General features: G+C 40.4%; 1 protein-coding gene across 1 annotated transcript in view; it reads right to left on the bottom strand.

Moving 5' to 3' along the window:
* Positions 1 to 20,004, bottom strand: part of SYNE2 (spectrin repeat containing nuclear envelope protein 2) — a 177,613-nt gene that overhangs the window by 115,248 nt on the left and 42,361 nt on the right. Inside the window, exons 33-49 of the mRNA XM_059819247.1 lie at positions 18,057 to 18,158; positions 16,513 to 16,713; positions 15,333 to 15,498; positions 14,456 to 14,568; positions 13,493 to 13,695; positions 12,997 to 13,116; positions 12,610 to 12,898; positions 11,677 to 11,846; positions 9,350 to 9,662; positions 8,432 to 8,596; positions 7,217 to 7,573; positions 6,597 to 6,731; positions 5,930 to 5,932; positions 5,605 to 5,761; positions 4,438 to 4,595; positions 907 to 1,062; positions 245 to 510 (exon numbers count right to left, since the gene is read on the bottom strand). Of these exons, the coding sequence (XP_059675230.1) occupies positions 245 to 510; positions 907 to 1,062; positions 4,438 to 4,595; positions 5,605 to 5,761; positions 5,930 to 5,932; positions 6,597 to 6,731; positions 7,217 to 7,573; positions 8,432 to 8,596; positions 9,350 to 9,662; positions 11,677 to 11,846; positions 12,610 to 12,898; positions 12,997 to 13,116; positions 13,493 to 13,695; positions 14,456 to 14,568; positions 15,333 to 15,498; positions 16,513 to 16,713; positions 18,057 to 18,158 (3,074 nt within the window). The remainder of the gene's footprint in view (positions 1 to 244; positions 511 to 906; positions 1,063 to 4,437; positions 4,596 to 5,604; positions 5,762 to 5,929; positions 5,933 to 6,596; positions 6,732 to 7,216; positions 7,574 to 8,431; positions 8,597 to 9,349; positions 9,663 to 11,676; positions 11,847 to 12,609; positions 12,899 to 12,996; positions 13,117 to 13,492; positions 13,696 to 14,455; positions 14,569 to 15,332; positions 15,499 to 16,512; positions 16,714 to 18,056; positions 18,159 to 20,004) is intronic.

Genomic DNA, 20,004 nt, shown 5'->3' with positions numbered 1-20,004 from the left:
TTTGTTTTGCCTAAAACAGAAAAAGAGTAGTTGTTGCTAAAGGATAGCAGAGAACCACCAGAAATGCTTCTGTTTAAGGCTGTTCAAACTTACAAACCTGTGAGACTTCTCTTGCTACCTAACATTAACAAGATGGATAAAACACCATATTCCTGCCTGAGCATTACTGAAGTATGGGACAAAATTCGGCCTAGGACCATACTTGTTCTGCAACCTATTAACAGAAACCCTCAACTATACTTACATTTTTATGTTATCTTTTTCTGTTGACAAATTTTTCATTGAGGACTGCGCAGCAGAAAGATTTTTCTGGTACTCATTAATTAAACAGTACTGTTGTTGCTTCACTGCCTTAACAGCATCTAGTTCTTGAAGCAGCCTGTCCCAGCAGGGCACCACAGGCTCTGTGGTTTGCAGCTCTGCTCTGTTTGATCCTGTTGCATTGGGAAACGCTTCTTGACTATGACACAAAGATTTTGCTTTCCATGTTTCCAGTTCAGTTTGTAAATTCTACAATCAAGCCCACCACAGAGAGAGGATTAAAAAAGGATCTTAAACACTTTCAGCTTTCAGCACAAAGTACAGTTAAATACTGATACATCTACAAACATATGCTTGCTCAGTCACATGCAAATGAGCATGCATGCCTGTGCACATCATGGAAGCACATGCACAATCACAGGTGTATCTACTACTGCACTCCAGAAGAGCAGTACAAAATATGGTATTTACATGGACGTATTTGCATTAAGGCACAGTGTTTGTAGATTACCTGGTAGTCAAACCGACTAATCATGCGGTCAAACCTTAGACTATATGCGACAATTCTGGTTTGCTCCAGTGAATCATAATTCTGTAAGCGTATCACTACATGAACAATGAGTAACGGCTTTGCAATTTCCATACCTCCAGCTCTTTTAGTTGTTCATTTATGAGCACGATATCCAGTTCGGCCACTTCATTTTTCAGCTCATTGACCTTTTGTTCCTCTTCAAAATATTCAGTGTTTACTTGCACTCCTGGAAATAGTTCCTTCTGGACAACCACTTCTGCACCTGTGTCCTACAACACAAAACACGATTCTTATTTCTGAAAGTCCTAAACCAACAAGTTTTCTGACTGCAACACTTTGCTTCACATGTTTAAGCCATGCCTAAATGCTGCTGTGGTTTCCCCCAAAGCCTCTGTGGGTCAACCAGGACCCAGAGGCTGGAACCTCCATCACGAGCCCCCACCTCTGCAGTCATCCTGGCTTGCCAGCACTGCTCAGATATCTGAGAAATCTCTGCCCATCATTTTAAGTTTGAAATTCTCATATACCCACCTTCAAATAACATCCTCTGCACCCACCTCTGCTACTGATAAATTCACAGGTATATCCTGCCTTCTCCCCCTCCTCCTTACACATTCATAGACCTTTAACCTCTCCTCACACCCACATTCCTTCTGCTCAGCATCTGCCTTGATATACCGCTGTGTCCTTCACCAGGACCATCTCTTCAACTGTTCTTCACAGGGCGACTCATGCATGAAGCAGCTTGGCTGTGATACAAAGCCACGGCAGCTACTGCCATGAGTGCTACCCAAAATCAGGGGTAAGATGAAAGCGTTAGGGAGCTGTGTCTCAATCAGGGTGGGGAGGAAGGGAATGGGGGGCTCCAGAGCCAGTCCCTGGCACTGCCATCGATTCCTACAATGACAGAAGGACAAGTCACTTGGGGTACAACCAGGTTTAACAGCCCATCAGCTGAGCTGAGGTCGTTACCCAAGTGGATGCTTTTAGCCAGCCCCAGTTCAGATGTGAAACATAATCCTCTAAATCACCTTCAGCTATTGCAGACAACAACGTAAATGAAATGTCACAGGCTTATTGGGTCATATGGCCATACCTTAAAAATCTTTCTGCATTTCCCTTCCCCCAATACCTGTCTATATCTGGTATAAACTGTGATCTCTTCCACATATAGACTTCATGGGAGTGAATGCATATAAATATAAAGATATGACTACAGTATGAGCTTCTCTATGGTACCAAGATATAAAATGAGCAATGATCAAAAATTCTTGCTTGATAAACTTACTGTATTGCTACTTTAGATACTATTTTATTAGGAAGCAGCCAGCTATCCCTGCAGCCATATCACTTGTAAGCTGTCACTGTCGTCTCTCTCTCTGGGTCATAAGCTATCCAAAATACACCTGCTTCCAGGTGTGGGAAACATGTAGCACATCGTAGACGTTATTGGAAAAGAACAGTTCTATTTATTTCAACTCTTCGGTTTTGACTGAAAATAACCAGAAGGGGATCACTCATGAAATAGTCAATCAGAGAACTTTTCCATTTCTCTGTGTATATATCTGTAATGGTTGTACCAATTCAGATGTAAGATTTCATCTTAAGAGACTTTGGAGTGCCATAGAAGTGAAGTAAGCAGAAAGATTCAGCTAAGCTATCACAGAGTGAGGAGGAAATCCACTTTACCAGACTGAAATATAAACACATCAAAACACAGAGAAAAGTAAGTGTCTTGACACTAAGAAAAACCTCAGGATTGCTGTGAACATGTTTTGCTTTTTTTGCATTACTTTCTCAATATTCACCTCTGTGAATCCATACTGACTGTGCCTGATGTCTGCTAGTTATGTTTAATATATTTATTGATGATCTGGATGAGGGGATCGAGTGCACCCTCAGCAAGTTTGCAGATGACACCAAGTTGGGTGGGTGTGTTGATCTGCTCGAGGGTAGGAAGGCTCTGCAGAGGGATCTGGACAGGCTGGATGGATGGGCAGAGGCCAATTGTATGAGGTTCAACAAGGCCAAGTGTTGGGTCCTGCACTTGGGTCACAACAACCCCATGCAACGCTACAGGCTTGGGGAAGAGCGGCTGGAAACTGCCCAGCAGAACCCGGGGGTGTTGGTCGACAGCCGGCTGAGTATGAGCCAGCAGTGTGCCCAGGTGACCAAGAAGGCCAACAGAATCCTGGCTTGTATCAGAAACAGTGTGGCCAGCAGGAGTAGGGAAGTGATTGTGCCCCTGTACTCGGCACTGGTGAGGCCACACCTCAAATACTGTGTTCAGTTTTGGGGCCCTCACTACAAGAAGGACACTGAGGTGCTGGAGCGTGTCCAGAGAAGGGCAACAAAGCTGGTGAAGGGTCTAGAGAACAAATCCTATGAGGAGCGGTTGAGAGAGCTGGGGTTGTTTAGTCTGGAGAAAAGGAGGCTGAGGGGAGACCTTATCACTCTCTACAACTACCTGAAAGGAGTCTCTTTTCCCAAGTACCAAGTGATAGGACAAGACCAAATGGCCTCAAGTTGCGCCAGGGGGGTTTAGATTGGATATTACAAAAAATTTCTTCACCAAAAGGGTTGTCAGACATTGGAACAGGATGCCCAGGGAGGTGGTTGAGTCACCATCCCTGGAGGTATTTAAAAGACCTGTGAATGAGGCGCTTGTGGATGAGGGACATGGTTTAGTGGTGGTCCTGGCAGTGTTAGTTTATAGTTGATCGATGATCTTAAAGGTCTTTTCCAACATGAACGATTCTATGATTCTATGATGTTTGCACTGTTCTTTAAATGTTTTTCAATAGTACCCAGTATGATCTTCTCCATAACTTTTCCAGGAACTGAGGTTAGTCTAACAGGTCTGTAGTTTCCTGGGTCTTCCTTCACCCTTCATGTAAATTGGAATAACATTGGCTAGCTTCCAGTCAGCAGGGACCTCCCCAGACTCCCAAGACCTTTGGGAGATTTTATTGGTGTTTCCAGTTTGAGCAGTTGGGCAAGTCCCAGGTAAGACCTGTCAATGGACAGGCCAGCTGTAGAGCTGCCTACAGACTTAACTGTGAAGATTAGATCTAGCCTTACCTTCAAATGAAGAATGTGTTGACCAAGGATCAGCAGTCATGGGGCACTTGTGATGTAACACCCTTACTCTTAAAGAAGAATAGACCTAGTAATGTCATTTAGTAATGTAGTACCTTGTTATTCATTCAGCTTAAATTAATTCTTCTTTATTTTATTTCATTTATTTTCTTATGCTGGATCAACCTTGGATTTCAGTTTTCTGATCTGCCTTCCTTATGATGGCAAAGACTATCACAGCTAACTATAATAACACGGAAAGAAGTTGTATTGAATAACAATTTGAAGAGAAACTCTAAATATCGTTAAATAAAGACTGATTATGATGGCTCTGAAAACCAAAATTGCTCTTTTGAACAGATCCACTGAAACATTTGATGTGGCTAGCACTTCGGATGAAGTTCAAAACTACCATGGCATAAAGCAGAACTATACACAATGGTCTTGATTTTCATGCGACAGTAATTGCCTCTTCTTTTATAACTGAACTTCAGCTGAAGCCCATGTGGAAACAAAAATTCAGTGACACTGACAAATGTAACTTGAAATAACAGAATGTGGGTTACCTCATGTGCAGAAACTGGGGGATTAGATTCCAGACCATCTTTCTCAGCTGCTGCAGATTTCAGGACTTGACTCTTCTGGCACACTCTTTGTTTAACCTGCTCCACATCTTCTCTATATGACTGATTCTTGACATCACTAGGTTTCTCCTTTTGGTGTAAGAAAAATAAAAAAAACAAGTAACCAAAAAGCTCTAATCAAACCTGCTGAGTAGTAATTACAGTGCTTGAGATTACAAGGTTATGAAACCCATAATTACAGGTAGATGAGGAAAACCACAACTACATCTCATAATTTATTGTGGGCAAGGTTATGGCAAACGAAACCATTTAGAAGAAGCAGTGCTGCAATTTCGTTACAAATTTTTAGAAAAATTGCAGATTGCAAGTGTTCTTCCTCTGACCTACGTTGTTCATGTTTCGTCATTCTAAGCATGGACTTTGAACCATGTACCCCTGGATGCAGTCTTGAATGCATTTTTTAAAAGGTTTAGTTTTTTCCTGAGGCTTCAATCTTGTACTTGTACTGTAGACAGAGAGTCTGTGGTTAAACACCCAGCCGATTACCAGGCAGGGTATTCCCGTGGGCAGCCCAGGGATTTGCTGTATGTACATGCTGAGGTATTTGCTGACTGTAAGTTCTGCCTGAGTTTGTTTATCATCTGGGGACAGATAAAATAAAATAGCCACCTACACAAAATAAAAGAATGGCAAATCCTTACAGCATGACCATGGTGGCGAGCACAGCATCGAGGACCTATCTGTGCTGCATGGATATCTGAGCTAGTGGTTCCAAGACAGATAGGATATGTGAAATCTAAATAAATGAAAGAAACTCAAACAAAATAACAGTATTCAGGCAAAATGGTAAGAAGACTTCACAATGCATCCAGGTGACTTGGAATGCAATATCCTCAGCAAACCACTTCGTCGCAGGCCATGGTAATGAAAAAAAACCCAAACCCCTCCATACTCATTTTAAATGTACAGGAACGGATTCAGAGAGTTAACACATACTAAGCATACAGCACATCAGGTAAAAATACCTCAGTGTAACTTGAGGTTTTCATTATTTATTTATTAGTAGTATCATCCCCACTGCAACTAAACTGTATGCATATACCCTCAAATTCAATCACTCTTGTGTAATCTCATGTCCCATTACCTCTGCTGGACCAGTTTCCTTTCTTGTTTCATCACCTTCAATACCAACACCATCCTGATGCCTTTCCAATTCTGCTTCACCACCCTGAATCGCATTGTCCAGAACGTCTTCTTGGACCCTACCATGTTTGTCCAAACCTGGGCTCTCTTTATCAGCCTCTCCCTGATTTGAAAAATACAAAATGTTTACAACGAGTAAAAGTCACAGTCCAAAATCTAAGTTTACTAAGGAACATCACACTCCACAAGCTGTCTACTCTATCTTCAGTTTAGCTTAATGAGTGAAGGAAAAGGCTGAAGTAACCCAAACCCAGAGTCTCTTGGGAAATACCTGCTCAGATCAGTTTGCCTTATTGGGACCTTAATCACTATGAAACAGTTTAAGGACAAACCAAACAGGAGTAAGTGCTCACATTTTTATACTGTCATAGAAGTTTCTGCTTAGACACATTTGGCAACTCTAACTATTGATCTTGCTCCTTCTCCAGAAATCCCAGTATGGATGGTTTCCACTCTGATATTTTGATGGTCATCTCTCCCAGCTACTGTTATCACTCAATGGTCAGGTGAATGAGGGAGGTCTCCAAATCATTCCCTCAGCTTTGCACACGTGAAGTCATTTACAGTGTGAATGTCCTGAGATCCCCTAAAGATCAGCAGTTCCAGGTTAGTGATCTCTCATTACCTACCTTGTGCATGCAGGTGACAAAACCTGTTGAAATCACAGGTATGTTGCAGGTTTTGCATCATGGAGAAAGTAGGTCCAAGCCCTGGGGGCCTGTAGAGATCATCACATTGATCTCTTACACACTTCACATGTGCAAGACTGAGGGGGTGATTTGGAGAACATAATTTATCATTCCTTTCATCAGATAAGGAAAATATGTTTCTGTCAGACTACAAATTTCAAGGAATTACATATGCATTTCTAGCGAACAGACAGACGCACACACAGAGATATATATACTGACATGTATTAGAACATATTTGTCACGCACCTGAACAGTCTGCCCCAATCTGTCCTTGCTTTGATGGATACCCAGCAATGGGCTGTCTGACAATACACTGCTTTCCTCCAAAAGTGGGTCATTTTGCTTCTCTTTCTCTGACATGTTTCCATTTACCTCTTGACCCTAAAAGGAATGTTATAAAAGAAAACCTGCTTGTGTGACTGTAAATACTGTGTTTTAACATTAAATCTCTGAATGGCAAAAATTATTATCTACAAAAACAAACAGAACATATATTGTGCTGCAGTTCTAAACAAGTCTTACTGGTTTAAAAGAAGTTCTCAAAGTTCTTCGACAGAGGTGTATCTGCAATATTCTCATCTATACACTTTCTCCCTTTGTGTCCTGACCAAGGATACCTGCTCTAATTACGTGCAAGAGAAAACTATACGCAGGTTGCGTTTAAATGGAAAACTGCAGTTTTGAATAGACATTATTGGCTTGTTATAACAAGTTAAGGGAGTTCTTCTCCACATCTTTGATTTATACACATATATTTACAGAAGGCTTAATTTCAATGAAATTAAGGATGCAATATACAAAAGGCATTTGGGAGAAAAATGCCTCTTTAACCAGACTTCCACCATCACTACTGCCAACACACTCACATCATGCATTTCCAAAGTTTCCTTTAACTCCACTGCTGGGGGGCTCTCTTCTGCAGCGACAGGAGTATCAGAAGTGATCTGTATCTCTCTCTTCAGCATTGTATCTGCCTTATCTTCCATTTGTATTTCATTACCAAACTCATCTTTTAACTCAAGGGCTTCACTGAAAATCTTTTCCTCCTTTTGCTTGACATTTTCAAGTCTTTCTTCCAGACTCCTGTGTTCACTCTGAAGTGTTTCAATCTCATCCTTAATAAATTTCTGTCCTGGTGAAGAGGTGTTTCGTTTAACAGTTTCTGCTAAAAACAAAATCTTCTTTAATGTGTCTTCGCATCGACTAAGAGGTCCTTGTTGTTCCTTTAAACACGAAGAAAACATTTTATTGAAAAGTATCTTCACTCATTATACTTAATGCTAAGACCTAAAGTCAGTCACTAAAATCATAAATATTTGTTGTAAACAACAAACTGTGCTGAAAAGTACATGCAGACCTATTTGCTGCAGAAAGTCAAATACTAAATCAGTAATTTTAGTCAGCCATTTTTATAAACAGAGAACACCTGAAGCTATAAGCATTACAACAATGATAAAATAATCAGGTAGTATGCTGTGAGGTGCATGTGATCTTTCCAAGTGCTGAACAGATAATCCCCCCCCCCTCCCATTCCCTTTTTACTTGTTAGAGGTATAGCAAATTCTGGGGGAAGGGGAATTGCAGTGATCCATATCTGAGCTACGGTTTCAGCTATCAGTAGCTCTCTATGCTCACAGCTACAAGACTGTTATCCACTCTGCCAAAGTGCAAAAGAATGTCTACTTATGTATGACGGACACTCCTTAAAACTGAACATGGCTCATTGACATTTTCCTAAGCTTTCCGCTCTAGCTAATTTAAAGACACTTACTAACACCAAATGTAATGATCTCTTTCCTCATTATGCCCAGTCAACCAAATTGAAGAAGCCTGTGTGCTTGAGCTAGGACAATTCTACCTTCAGTTCAGCTGACAGTAAAGGTCCACTCAGTTCATTAAGAGTGGTTTTAGGCCTACAATTGTCTTGATAAAAGGAACACTGCATATACTTTATATTTTAGAAAGGTTTGTTAGTTTTTCAGTTTGACACCATTAGCAGTTCTCTTTTATAAATGTGATGATCTCCACACACCCCTAGGGCATGGACCCACTTTCTCCATGATGCAAAACCTGCAGCATACCTGTGATTTCAACTGGTTTTGCTCAGCTGATGGTTGTTCCATTGCTGGACCTTCACAACCAGCAAGCTTCTCAGAGACAGTTTTCAGTTCAGTGCTTAGGCCTGTTACCATATCCTGAAACTGCTGGTGCTCTCGAACATGACTTTCCAATGTCTGCACTATGGTCTAGAAATCAAGGAGTTTCTAGGATTAGTCCATATTAAAATAAACAAATATAACTCATCCACAGACTGTAACAGCTTTTCCAGGACCTCAGCAGCACAAAAAGCTAGCTTGTTTCCCATAAAATATCCAGCTAACCACAGGTACACAAAAAATATCTTACCCTCTTCCCAGCACATCATGGACTCCACCATGAACAAAATCTTCATTAGTAGCAGGAAGCAGAAGAGTTTGCATTCCATAAGAATGTATTTCTAAAAGGGATGTTTTCCCTTCCACTCAAAATGGATGAAAGATCAGATGCAGAATGGCACACAGGGTGCAAATGCAATTTGCACTAAACTGGGTGGAACCAATAACAAACAAGATGCAGGAAAAGCCATTCATCCTTCCAAAAGGGGAAAAAAAACTACCGTGGCTTGGAGATTATAGGAACAAATGCTACATATTATAGCTATCTGAATCTGTTTATACAGGTATAAAATGTTCTTCACACTTACCTTGGTCTCATTTGTTTAAACATTTATCCCTCTGCAAAGCACAAGGTGGTGAAAAATATGAGCTTCTGGTGCTCTTTTTCCCACAGTAAGAGAGAGAGAGAGAGAGAGGAATTCCCTGCCCTTCTACAAAGGAACTTTCACCACTCCCAGTTTTACCCATAAACTTACCAGCTGAATGACACTACAGGCAAACAGTGAGAACTGCAATCAACAGGCATACCAATAACCTCATAACGAAAGAGAAGGAGGTTCCAACCTGTAGCTGGCTGAGCAGATTTTCATGTTGGTGCTTTAATTTCAACCATTCCACCTCTGTGGAGCAGGGATCCCCAGTGTGACCCTGTAGGTGATCTTCCTGGCTTTTCAAATCATTAAATCGGGAAGTTAAGTCTTCTGCTTTCTGCAGGAGGTCAGCATAGTTTGTCAGCTGAGCTTGCTTCTCCTGCAAACCAGGCTGAAGGGCAAAACCCATCTCCTGTTGCTGTTTCTCCAGTTCACTTAGAGCCAGTCTCAGATCTTCTTTGCTTTGCTCATATTGCTCCCTGTTCAACTGAAGTTGCTCTTGAGGGCTAAGAAAAAATACTGCATTTAATAGTATCGAAAATATTTTTATTCATTACCTAGAAAATGTCAAATTGTGAACAAGTCAACCATTAGAATGAACTTGACCATACTGAATACTTTTCTTCAGGTTTTAAATTCCTGATCAGCTTTAGACTGGAATTTTCAAGGCGATGAAAATGAAAAACACTGAAGTTATTGCTGCTGAACTGGACTTAAATGCAGGACAAGTGACTAACCCTCTTAAACCTTCATCTACAAACCAATAGTTTCTTGCACCTGAGATGTGATGCTTATGTTCTGTATTTTTCTGTTTTCCATTACAGCAGAAGTTTTGTTTAAAAACTGCAATATGGCTATGAATCTATTTTCCTTGACAACTTCTTATGACAGTCTCCTGAAAGGGAATGTTCTGTAGAAGATACACATTGCATTGGTTGAGATGGGGGTGGGGGAGTGTTTTATAGATACAGACAACAAAACCAGCATATGCAATATGGGTCATATTAGCACAATCCAGACCTTGACATTGGATTTCGATTTGTGTGATTTATAAGCATGCATGCTGATCTGCTGCAGGTGAACACGTTGCGTTTGTCCACAGGAAATATGCAACTATGATCAGTGAGACAAAAGTAACATTTGTATGTTCACATTTAGTGATGAAGCTCAGATATTTTCCAGATGGAACTTAAATGCCAACATTTGAAAATACAATCCCACACAAACAACTCCAAATAAATAAAGTCTCGTTATAATTCTGTGAAGTACAGCAGGATAAATGAGGACAAAAGCAAAGCTTAAGTGGTTTGTTTTTTGCCCCTCAAGATTCATATTTTTTGGCAAATGACAAATAAAGCATAGCCTCACATACATTAAGTACTCTTGCTTCAAGTTCCCTATTCCAGCTTCACACGATCGCTGTTCCCGTGTCACATCTGTTATTCACAGGCCTGATCCTGCAAGGTGCTGAGCATCTCTTCAGACATGCTGAGCACCTCATCTCCTGTCTTCAGCACACTGTGTAGAGGGTGCTTCACATTCTGCTGTGTTGGAGCCAATATAGTCAATGCTCTATCTTTCTGAATGCCACTTGTATTGCTTGTACTGAGTGCTCAGTAATAAGAGAAGGCAACCGAATATTCTCAAAAATACTTATTTTTAATAATTCATTCCCTGGAAATTTTTAAAAAAGTATACAGTAGGCCTGCTCTAGCTTCCATTGATCTCAACAGCAAAGTTACCAGTGGTTTTACTGAAAGTCAGTTCGAGGATGTTCCAGCAGACAAATATCTTGAAGTGTCTGCATGTGCAAAATCAGAACTTCAGTTTATGTTTACACAACACACCTGGAATCATCTGACATGTTTTAAAGGATCAATTTGCCTCTCAGACACAGTTGCCACAGTGCCAGCGACACTGAAGTGCCTTTGCTGACTTAACAATACCAGCTGCCACAGCCAAGAAAGCCTCTCATAGAGCCAGAATAAAGCAGGCTTTAAAAACTCTACTTTAAAAAGTAGATTTACCTGTATTTACCCAAACTCTGTTCTGAAGCAGTACGAATCTGTGCAAAGGCAGAACCCACCTCTGCTGGGGGACCATGCCTGGGGCACAGAGCCCAGATCACATTGCAGGGAAGGGCCACTGCAGTGGCTAAATCAGTGCACGCTCACTGCCCAGGTTAATGAAACAAGGAACACTGGGTGCACATATTTTTATTTTTTTTAACAAGAGTGGCTGAGCTACTTCAGTATCAAAAGGAAATCTGAGGGGAGCTGGGCAGATCCCATCAGCTGTCCTGCCACCCCCCTTACACCTCCTGCCTACACCCCACACTTGATCATTCAATCCAAACTGTGACCTGCCCCTCCACAACACTGCAGAAATACAAGCATTTTTGTAGGTATCTTGTTCCGCCCCCAAAGAACACAAATTCAATGGAACTGGTGCAGGAAGAAGAGAAGAAAGTCAACATAGCAGCAAGTGATCTGTACTGCCTCTTGGCAAGTTCCACATTACCTTCTATATTCAGTGGCTAGCCGACAGGTGCTTTCCCACTGCTTCTGGAGCTCAGAAATAGTCTGCTGAACCACTGGCTTCTTAATTTTCTCATTTCTCATTAAAGTTTCTCCTAGAGCTACCATGTTCTGTATTTTGGCTTCTCCTGCATCTTTGAGAGCTGTGATTTCCTGTATTAAACAAGAAACAGAAGCAGTATATATACAGCTATTTTTGGTTACAGAATAAAAGGTATTATCAATGATTTTTTTCATAATTTGTACACTGCTGTTCAAGACTAAAGAAGTCTCCTTCCAATGTATCACATAACTGATACATAAATGGATGGATCATCTAGTTTTAGAAAGTCCAGGGTAATGAAGCTGATTTATTAATTATTCTTTACATAACAAAACCAATATTGTGCTGACAAATTAAAAAAAAATGCTCCAAATCTTAGGGAGAGATATTTGTCACAATACTCTCCCTTCACAGAATGAAACATGTAAATCCCAGCATCCTCATCCTAAGTAGTCAGAGAAAGGAGACACCAAAGAGGACATTGGGGCCTGAGAGACCCACCCAGGCAGTGGAGCAGCCCAGCACAACGGCACTGCAGGACACCGGAGAAGCCACACACTTTGCAGAGGCTTTCCAGATGCTCCCTCTCCACCTCTGGAGCAGGCTGTGATGGGAAGGTGTGCCACCACCAGCACCTTATGAGTTCAGTGCTGCTCCACCCAGAGGTGCAGCAGAGAATCTCATCTTACGTGCATAATAAACGATGCATAAAAAACCCCCAAAAAACCACCAACACCACCCCCTGCCAAATAAGCCACAAAACCACAAACAATCAGCAGTGACAGTATCTTTTAGGAGGTACTGACTCATCAAGCATTCGCCTGATATTAGCATGAGCTGTGAAGTGGAAAAGAAATACATTTAACACAATACCTTTATCTGATTAATCCTTTCGTCTGATGGCAACTCACTTTCCTGTGAACTCAGGTTATTAACAGCCTCCTCGAGCCTTTTGATCCAACAAGAAACATCCTGGGCAAGTTCTTCAAAATTTTGTCCTTCCACTGGAAGTCTCTCAGTATTCCCTGCCATTTCACTGACATGTGTTATCAGTGTCTGGTATCTACTAATAAGATCACTGGCTTCTGAAATGGTTTCATCTTCTGTCAGCCCAGCCTCCCTCAAGGAATTCACTAGCTGAGCCATGGAGCCAAATGGTTTTCTGAAAAATACAAAAAATTAATAAACATCTATATGTTGTAACAACATGGAACAATCTTTAGAAGACAGTTCTTAGATAGAGACCAAAGAAAACGATACCTCTGCATTGACAGTGTTTTATAAAAGTTTTCAAGTTTTGTTTCCTCTCCTTTGATCTCTCCTAGTTTTTCTTCCTGAGCAGTGAGCCATTCATCCAAGACAGTGCTGCTTTCTTCAAGGCTAAAGGGAGTATAAATACAGACACTGGTCAAAATGAGAGGCATTACATGACTGAAACCTGCTGACAGCAGTATTTTGCTGAAAAAGTAACATAAATATTAAGGGCCTGATCAAGCAAAGTTTTAAGCACAAGCTTTATTTTAAGTATCTTGGTTCATGTCACTGAAACTATCCATAAGCACATACTCCCATGTAACACTGAGTCTGCTATGAAGCAAAAAAAACGTGAAGCATACAACAAAACACTCACTACCCTTTATTAAAATACCATCTTTAATAAAAAGCAGGGTTGTTTGCCATTCACTACGGCTGTTTAATAATGAATCATTTTATATCACTTGTGATTAAAATGTCAGAAACTACATTAGTTCCCTACCTACTGAGCTGCTGGAGAGAAGTATCAAGTTCCTTTTCCCGTTTCTGACATTTGGAGATCAATCTTTGTAGTTCTGCTTCTTGATCTGCCACACGGCTGTTAAGGTGGTTAATGCTTGCTTTGGGCAAGTAATGCTTCACTTTATTCAATAAAGTTTTAACCTCTTGGATATCTCGGTCTTTGCCTTCAGATGTTAGGAAGTGCTGAATAAGAGCACAAACACAAGATGCATTTGTCAAATTTGCTGTTGTATAATAGATATTTATGTTACAAAAGTTTTTCAACTCCTGTTATCTCCACCAATTCCAGTTTCTGAAAAGGAATATATGCTAATTCACAGTTTGCTGACTATTCCACTTGTAAATGGAAAAGTTGCTGTTTGTAAAATAAGGAAAAAGTGAAGTAGATGACTTGGATTTTCTCCTCTACAGCACAAATACACACAGAAGAAATAGGCAAGCAGCATTCAAATCTAGCACTGACATCACTATGTCTTCTTCTGCCACTTAACTGTGATTGCTTCTTGCAGATGTTGCGGCTTTTCCATCTTTCTCTTGATTCTGTCTGACTTAGAGTGAAAATCTGGCTACAACAAAGTGAAAACAAATTTTTCACATTTGAGTCCAATGAGGCTCAGAATTTCATTTTACTCTCTACATATTTGACTTTCTGCATCTTTGCACACTGAAGCACTTGGTCAAAGTCCATTGACTTTCACTAACCACTGTCCTGTCTCTCACTTGCCCAACTATGTCTGAACTTGAACACTGATACTCCATTTTAACAAAGTTTTATTTTCATTCCACTTACTGTCCTAATGCTTTAAGTTACACGAAATGCTCTTTCAGCCTTAAGTTACAAAATCAATGTAGGTGAATTCACTCCCAAGAATAGTCTCCTGTGTAAAAAAATAAAACTTCGAGAACAATCAGCTTTAGAATTGAGAACATTTTAATACCTTACCTTTAGCCTTTGCAGTCTTTCTTCCAGTATCAGTTTTGTTTCTGAGGGGTCAAAGCAGTCCTTCAAAGACAGCTGAGTGCTGCTGAACCAGTCATTAAAATTCTTGCACTGACCTGAAAAAAGATACATTCCAATTTTCTTCATTAATTGTATTCTGTAAAAGAAAATCCTATTTAACATGAAGATTTCAGACAATTTGTAATTACATTTATCAGTGCTACTGTCAAAGGTTGCTTTTCACTACAGATCATGTGACAGAAAATGCTACAGTTCATACTTTTTTTTACCCAACATTAATTGACAATAAACATAGCTGTTCACTTGGGAGGGACGGTCTCCTATACATAGCAGTTTCAGTAAACGAGACCTGGATTAGCCTATTGGCAACTTTTCTCATTTCCACACAAATAAATATTACTCAAAAACTATTTGAAGATGAGACAACCTTTGCACCTAATTCTACACCTGCACAATCCTATGTCTGCATGAAACAAAAAGTAACTAATAATGCTATTCATTCTCATAACTAAGATTAAATAACAAACTACCGGAAAAAATGAAAACGTTTCACTTTTGTATTTTTAAATTAAATGTTCTGACATTTGTTCTTGAACTATGCTTTATAGTTCTTTTATCTATTTCTTTAAATGTAAAAATAGGAAACAAAATACTTTGAGATTACAGATTGAGTGGTTTGTTGGAATCAAAAGCCATTTTATCCAAATCTTTATCTTTGTTCAGAACCCTGAAGCAGTTTGAGATACTAAAGCAGTTTCAGACACCGAACCAAAAATAAATTAATTGCATAACCTTTAAGTGATTGTGATGGTCAATACAAACCTATAAAGCTACATAAATGTGAAATGTGTTTGCTTACGGTTCAAAACACCAATAAAGTGATCTTGAAACACATGTTTCTTCTTATTAAATAAATCAGTGACACATTTAAGCTGCTTATTTAATTCATCCACATCAGGACAATCCGTCTCTTCTTGGAGTAATGTCACGTGGTGTTCTTGTTGCAGAATTTTCTGGTGTATCTCCTAAAGTTAAAAAAAAAAAAGGACAACTGTTAAAAAGAAAATTTCGAAGTGCAAGCAGAAGCTCATTGTACAGAGCTGCTTTAGTACAAACTAGAGTTTTGCAAAAAGGTTTAATCCCGCCTATGTGTCAAAATAATTTCTTAAAGTATATTGACATTAACAAGGCAATCAATAGGTAGATATAAGCACTAAACTCTCCTTGAGCAGTGTGTATACATCTGCATGCATACATAATCACACATACATTCACTCATGCACATTTTGGCATCACACAGAATAGATATGTGAAGTGCACAGCAATATAGTATGTTCCAGAGCATGTAACACCTAGAAGCTATAATGCCTTGGCTGCCATAGGCACTATTCCACTCCTACATGCCTTACTCTGTATGTCAAGTCCCTGTGGGTTGAAAAATAATTTAGAGGGAGCTGGGAGAATTAATTAAAAGCTATGTCTTTCTTCCAATGCCTGTGATTTCACTGCCCCAAAGACTAGTGGTCTAACACCCAGAATGTGCATAATCCACTCACTGCTCAACAGGAGGTTTAAATCTTGCCAGCCTTAAACCTCCAAGCAGGAAGCAGGTCTTTCTTCACCTCTCTCCCTGGTGCAAAGAGGATGGAAAGTTGGCTGAAATTGCCTACTGGGAGCTCCCCTTACAGGCAGGCTCAGGTGTCACAAAGACAACCTCTGTATATTACCCAGTCTTGGAAAAGATACAGCTCAGTACCCCCACTACTGCTTCAACCTATCTTGGGCGATATGCTGTTGTCATGCCTACCACTAACCATTTGCAATAGCTGCAAGGGTTAATTAACTACATCTGATAACACCCAGTGAAAACAGGCTTTTCTTTCACGTTTCTGGCAGCTTAAGGAAATGTTCAAGCCAGGCTCTTCACTTGAGTTATTCTAGCAGTTTACAACATATACAGGAGATACATTTATGAAGAGTTGCCCAGGAGAGAAGTGACAAACGAAATTATAAAAGAAGTGTAATTTGTGGCACGCTACCTCTAATTTAGTAAAGATCTCTAAGGTGTCAGAAGGAGATAAAGCTTTTAAAAGTGATTCAGTCATTCCAATCTGTGTCTTGGCCAGATCAAGGTCTCCTTTTAGTTCTGCTGTATTCACGCTGACTTCACTGGGCCCCCGCTTTGTTGACAAGAGCTCTTTTATTAGCTCCATTTTTTGCACAACAGATGATCTGATGACCTTAAAATTGGAAATAAACATACGTAAGAAATTATACTGGTTTGATTTCCTAGAATATTACAGAACTCCATGATAGACATAAAAAGCAATTAAATGATCTGAAGTCCAGATGTTTCAATCACAGTTTGTTCCAGTTTCTTTCCCTCCCACTCCACAAATTGAAAAATAATAGTATTAAAGCCCTGATTTTCTGAGGAGGAATGATCTCAGTTCATCTTTATTAGCGATGCATTTACTGGCGCTGCTTTACTAACAAACGTATTTGTCAGTCTACTACAGTGTCTACTCTCAGCTGGATAAAGGCCTTACATGTGGTTCAGCTATCATGAAAAAGAGGGTGCCAGCTCTCTCTGTAAGACACCTCCCTGCAGCGATCCCACCGGGGCAAATTCCCCACACTGATCCAAAAAACAGGCAAGGACAGCAGAGAGGTGGGGAGCTGTGGCTGGACACTAGTCACTAAGGAGTAAGAGGTCCTTAACCTTATCCTTAAGGCTTCTGCAGATTTGCATGAGACAGCAACTCAATGGGATCATGGCCACATGCTGAAACAGCACCCCAGGGGGCTCAGGCTGTCTGCTGTGCCCGAGGGGCATAGTGTGCACAGTACAAGGTTGCCGAGTCCTTTCCTAAGCTCCTTAGATCACTTTACCCAGTGAAACTCCTCTGAGTTCACTTCCCGCTGAGGATAAACACACAAATAGCCAAACCAGGTCAAGCTCAAGGTGCATCTGACAGACTGGGAGCAGATGCTTAGGGAACTGGTATAAGATCATGGTAGGCTAACATGGTCTCAAACAGCGGAGAAGGATTTATTCTTTGCCATGTGAAGTTAACACAAAAAAGATGAAGATTTCCTTGTGGTATCCCAAAGGAAAACATCACCGTAAACACCTCTCTATGCAAGTAACTACATACTACCAAGCTACATTTAGCCATATCCAGGTAGAGGTACAGTTTAAAATAGACAGTCAGCATGCTGAGTTGCTGGTATCCCCAAAGGGATGACAAGGTCCACTGTGCCTAGTTCTTGGCCAGTAGCTAAAAGCCAGATATCACCGATACTGGCCTCTTTCAGCAGGCCTGCAAAGCAGCTGGGTCTGGTCTAAGTCCCTAGAAGGCACAGGACTGAGAGAGGCCTTTGTGTTTAAAATGACAGGTTTGATTCTAACAGCTTGAGAAAGACAACAAATGAAATGTCACTGCTAATAGCCAACAATATGCCTCCAGTTCTCTTTGGGTAGATTTCAGTCAAAACAAGAAATTATTGTGGCAAAGACAATGCTAGAAGCAGGGCTGTAGCAACGAGTACTGGCATATTAGCTGTAAAAGCTTCTTTGTACCTGTAGCTCCAGTGGAGGTTCATTACTATTCAGAAGTTCTTCTATCTCAGCCACTGTGTTGTCAAATTTCTGGAGTTTCTGCTCTTGGACTCGTAAGCATGCCTAAAGGTGGAAAAAACACATTGGTAACTGTGTTTCCCCCCAAATTAAATTTCCATGTTTCTGTTAGAAAATTATATTGGTAATATTCTGATTCTGCATTTTGGCATATAGACCTCCCATAACTGGTCCATTTCCTGATTTTCATTTTAGCAATTTATACAATTTTTTGTATTAGAGTCAGAAACACTATGTTTCTCAGGAAAGCAGTTGTTAATGAAAATCTAGCATAAAATTAACAATCCTAATTATTTTATTTCTATATTAACTCAAGTAAATTTGCAGGAAAATTATCTTAATCTTCTTATTTATTTCTTGCTGCTTCTATTAAAAAGGGATATTCTCAGATGTTATAGACTTAAAGGCAAGAATTGGCATCCTGATGATACACTTGGGTAGGGATGTGATAAAATACAACACGTGCTGTAAGCACTTTTTTAATGTAAAACCTTTGTATATGGAAAGACCTCTACGCATTTGAACGGATTTTGGAACAAGCCAGTAATGTGGAAGTAAAATACCAGCTTCAACATGTGAAACAGGAAATATCTAAAATAGCCACATTGTCTCGTATTCTCAAATCGATATTCCAAACTCCCTCAGGACAATGTATTCCTCTGCAATCTCTGTAGAAGCAATCATCAAAACCCATTCACGTACTGCAGCCCTTAGAGTTCCCATTTGCATACTGGCTACAGGGGAAAGCAGAACTTCTCTCACATTACTTATACTGAAATTACCTTTAAATACACAGTCAAATAATTCATTACTCTGTTCTTTTGTGACAGGCTTCTTGAAAGCACATGCACCGGTGCTCTGCTGGGTGGTCACAAAGGCCCCTGGCTTTCAACCCTATGTAACATGCCACACATTGCAACAGTGGGTGTTTGTTTTGTAATAAACATTAATGTAGAGATGTTTCAGGACCAACAACAAAAGAAATAATAATAAATTGATAAATGACGCCCTCTGCACTTTAGATCATTTTACAAAAATAGCAATGCACTGAGTTCAGTTTTCTCTCCTTCTATTCTGCTTTTATAGTAGCTCATGGGAAACATGGTTTCCCTCTCCCTTGCCCTCTCCTCCCCTCTCTTTTAAGAATGATCCTCTCGCATGGGAGCAGCAGAGTAACCTTAGCACAGCCATCTCCAGCACAGCCCTTCCTAAGCACCAGTAGAGGCACGTCAGGGGCATGGTCGCATCATGCCGGGCTTGAGCAGTTTCCAAGTAACAAAATGGCTCTTAAGACACAGTTACCAGCTGGTGCATTTTCCCTGGAGCCCTCAGGGACCTGAACTACACCAGGTAAATTCTAGCAATACAATGGTAAAGGCAATAATAATGTGACAAAATATCCACCTCTGCACAGCATGTATACTGCTGTTTCACTGGGAAGATCTATATACAAAGAACACCTTGGCTTTTTACAGCTCTGCAAATTAAAACAAATGAGCAGCGCTAACAGTAGCAGGAATGCTGCAAATAAGCATAATAAAACCCAGGGCATTTGTAGCATGTAAACACTGGGAAAAAACTGCCTGCATATTTTCAAACAAGCGGATATGGGATATATTTATGTCACCACCCCACTCAAGCAGAAAATTATTTTTGTTTAGTAGATACTGGCTATAACCACAACTAAGCAGCACAGCGGGTCAATTATGGCCCTAAAGCCAGAAATTAAAATATTTACCCCCGTATAAGAGGCTCTTCAATGGCATAGAGCTAGCGCATGTGTTTTTACACCCAACTGCACCCCGATACCAAGAGTTAATGCTATAATCTGTGCCAAAGGGGCACGGGCAGCCCAGGCTCTGCTGGTGTCTGCCCATGTGCAGCCCCTGGA

This window comes from Gavia stellata, chromosome 7 (assembly GCF_030936135.1).
Source record: "Gavia stellata isolate bGavSte3 chromosome 7, bGavSte3.hap2, whole genome shotgun sequence".
Taxonomy (NCBI): Eukaryota; Metazoa; Chordata; class Aves; order Gaviiformes; family Gaviidae; genus Gavia; species Gavia stellata.
This window is presented reverse-complemented; position numbering and strand designations above follow the sequence as displayed.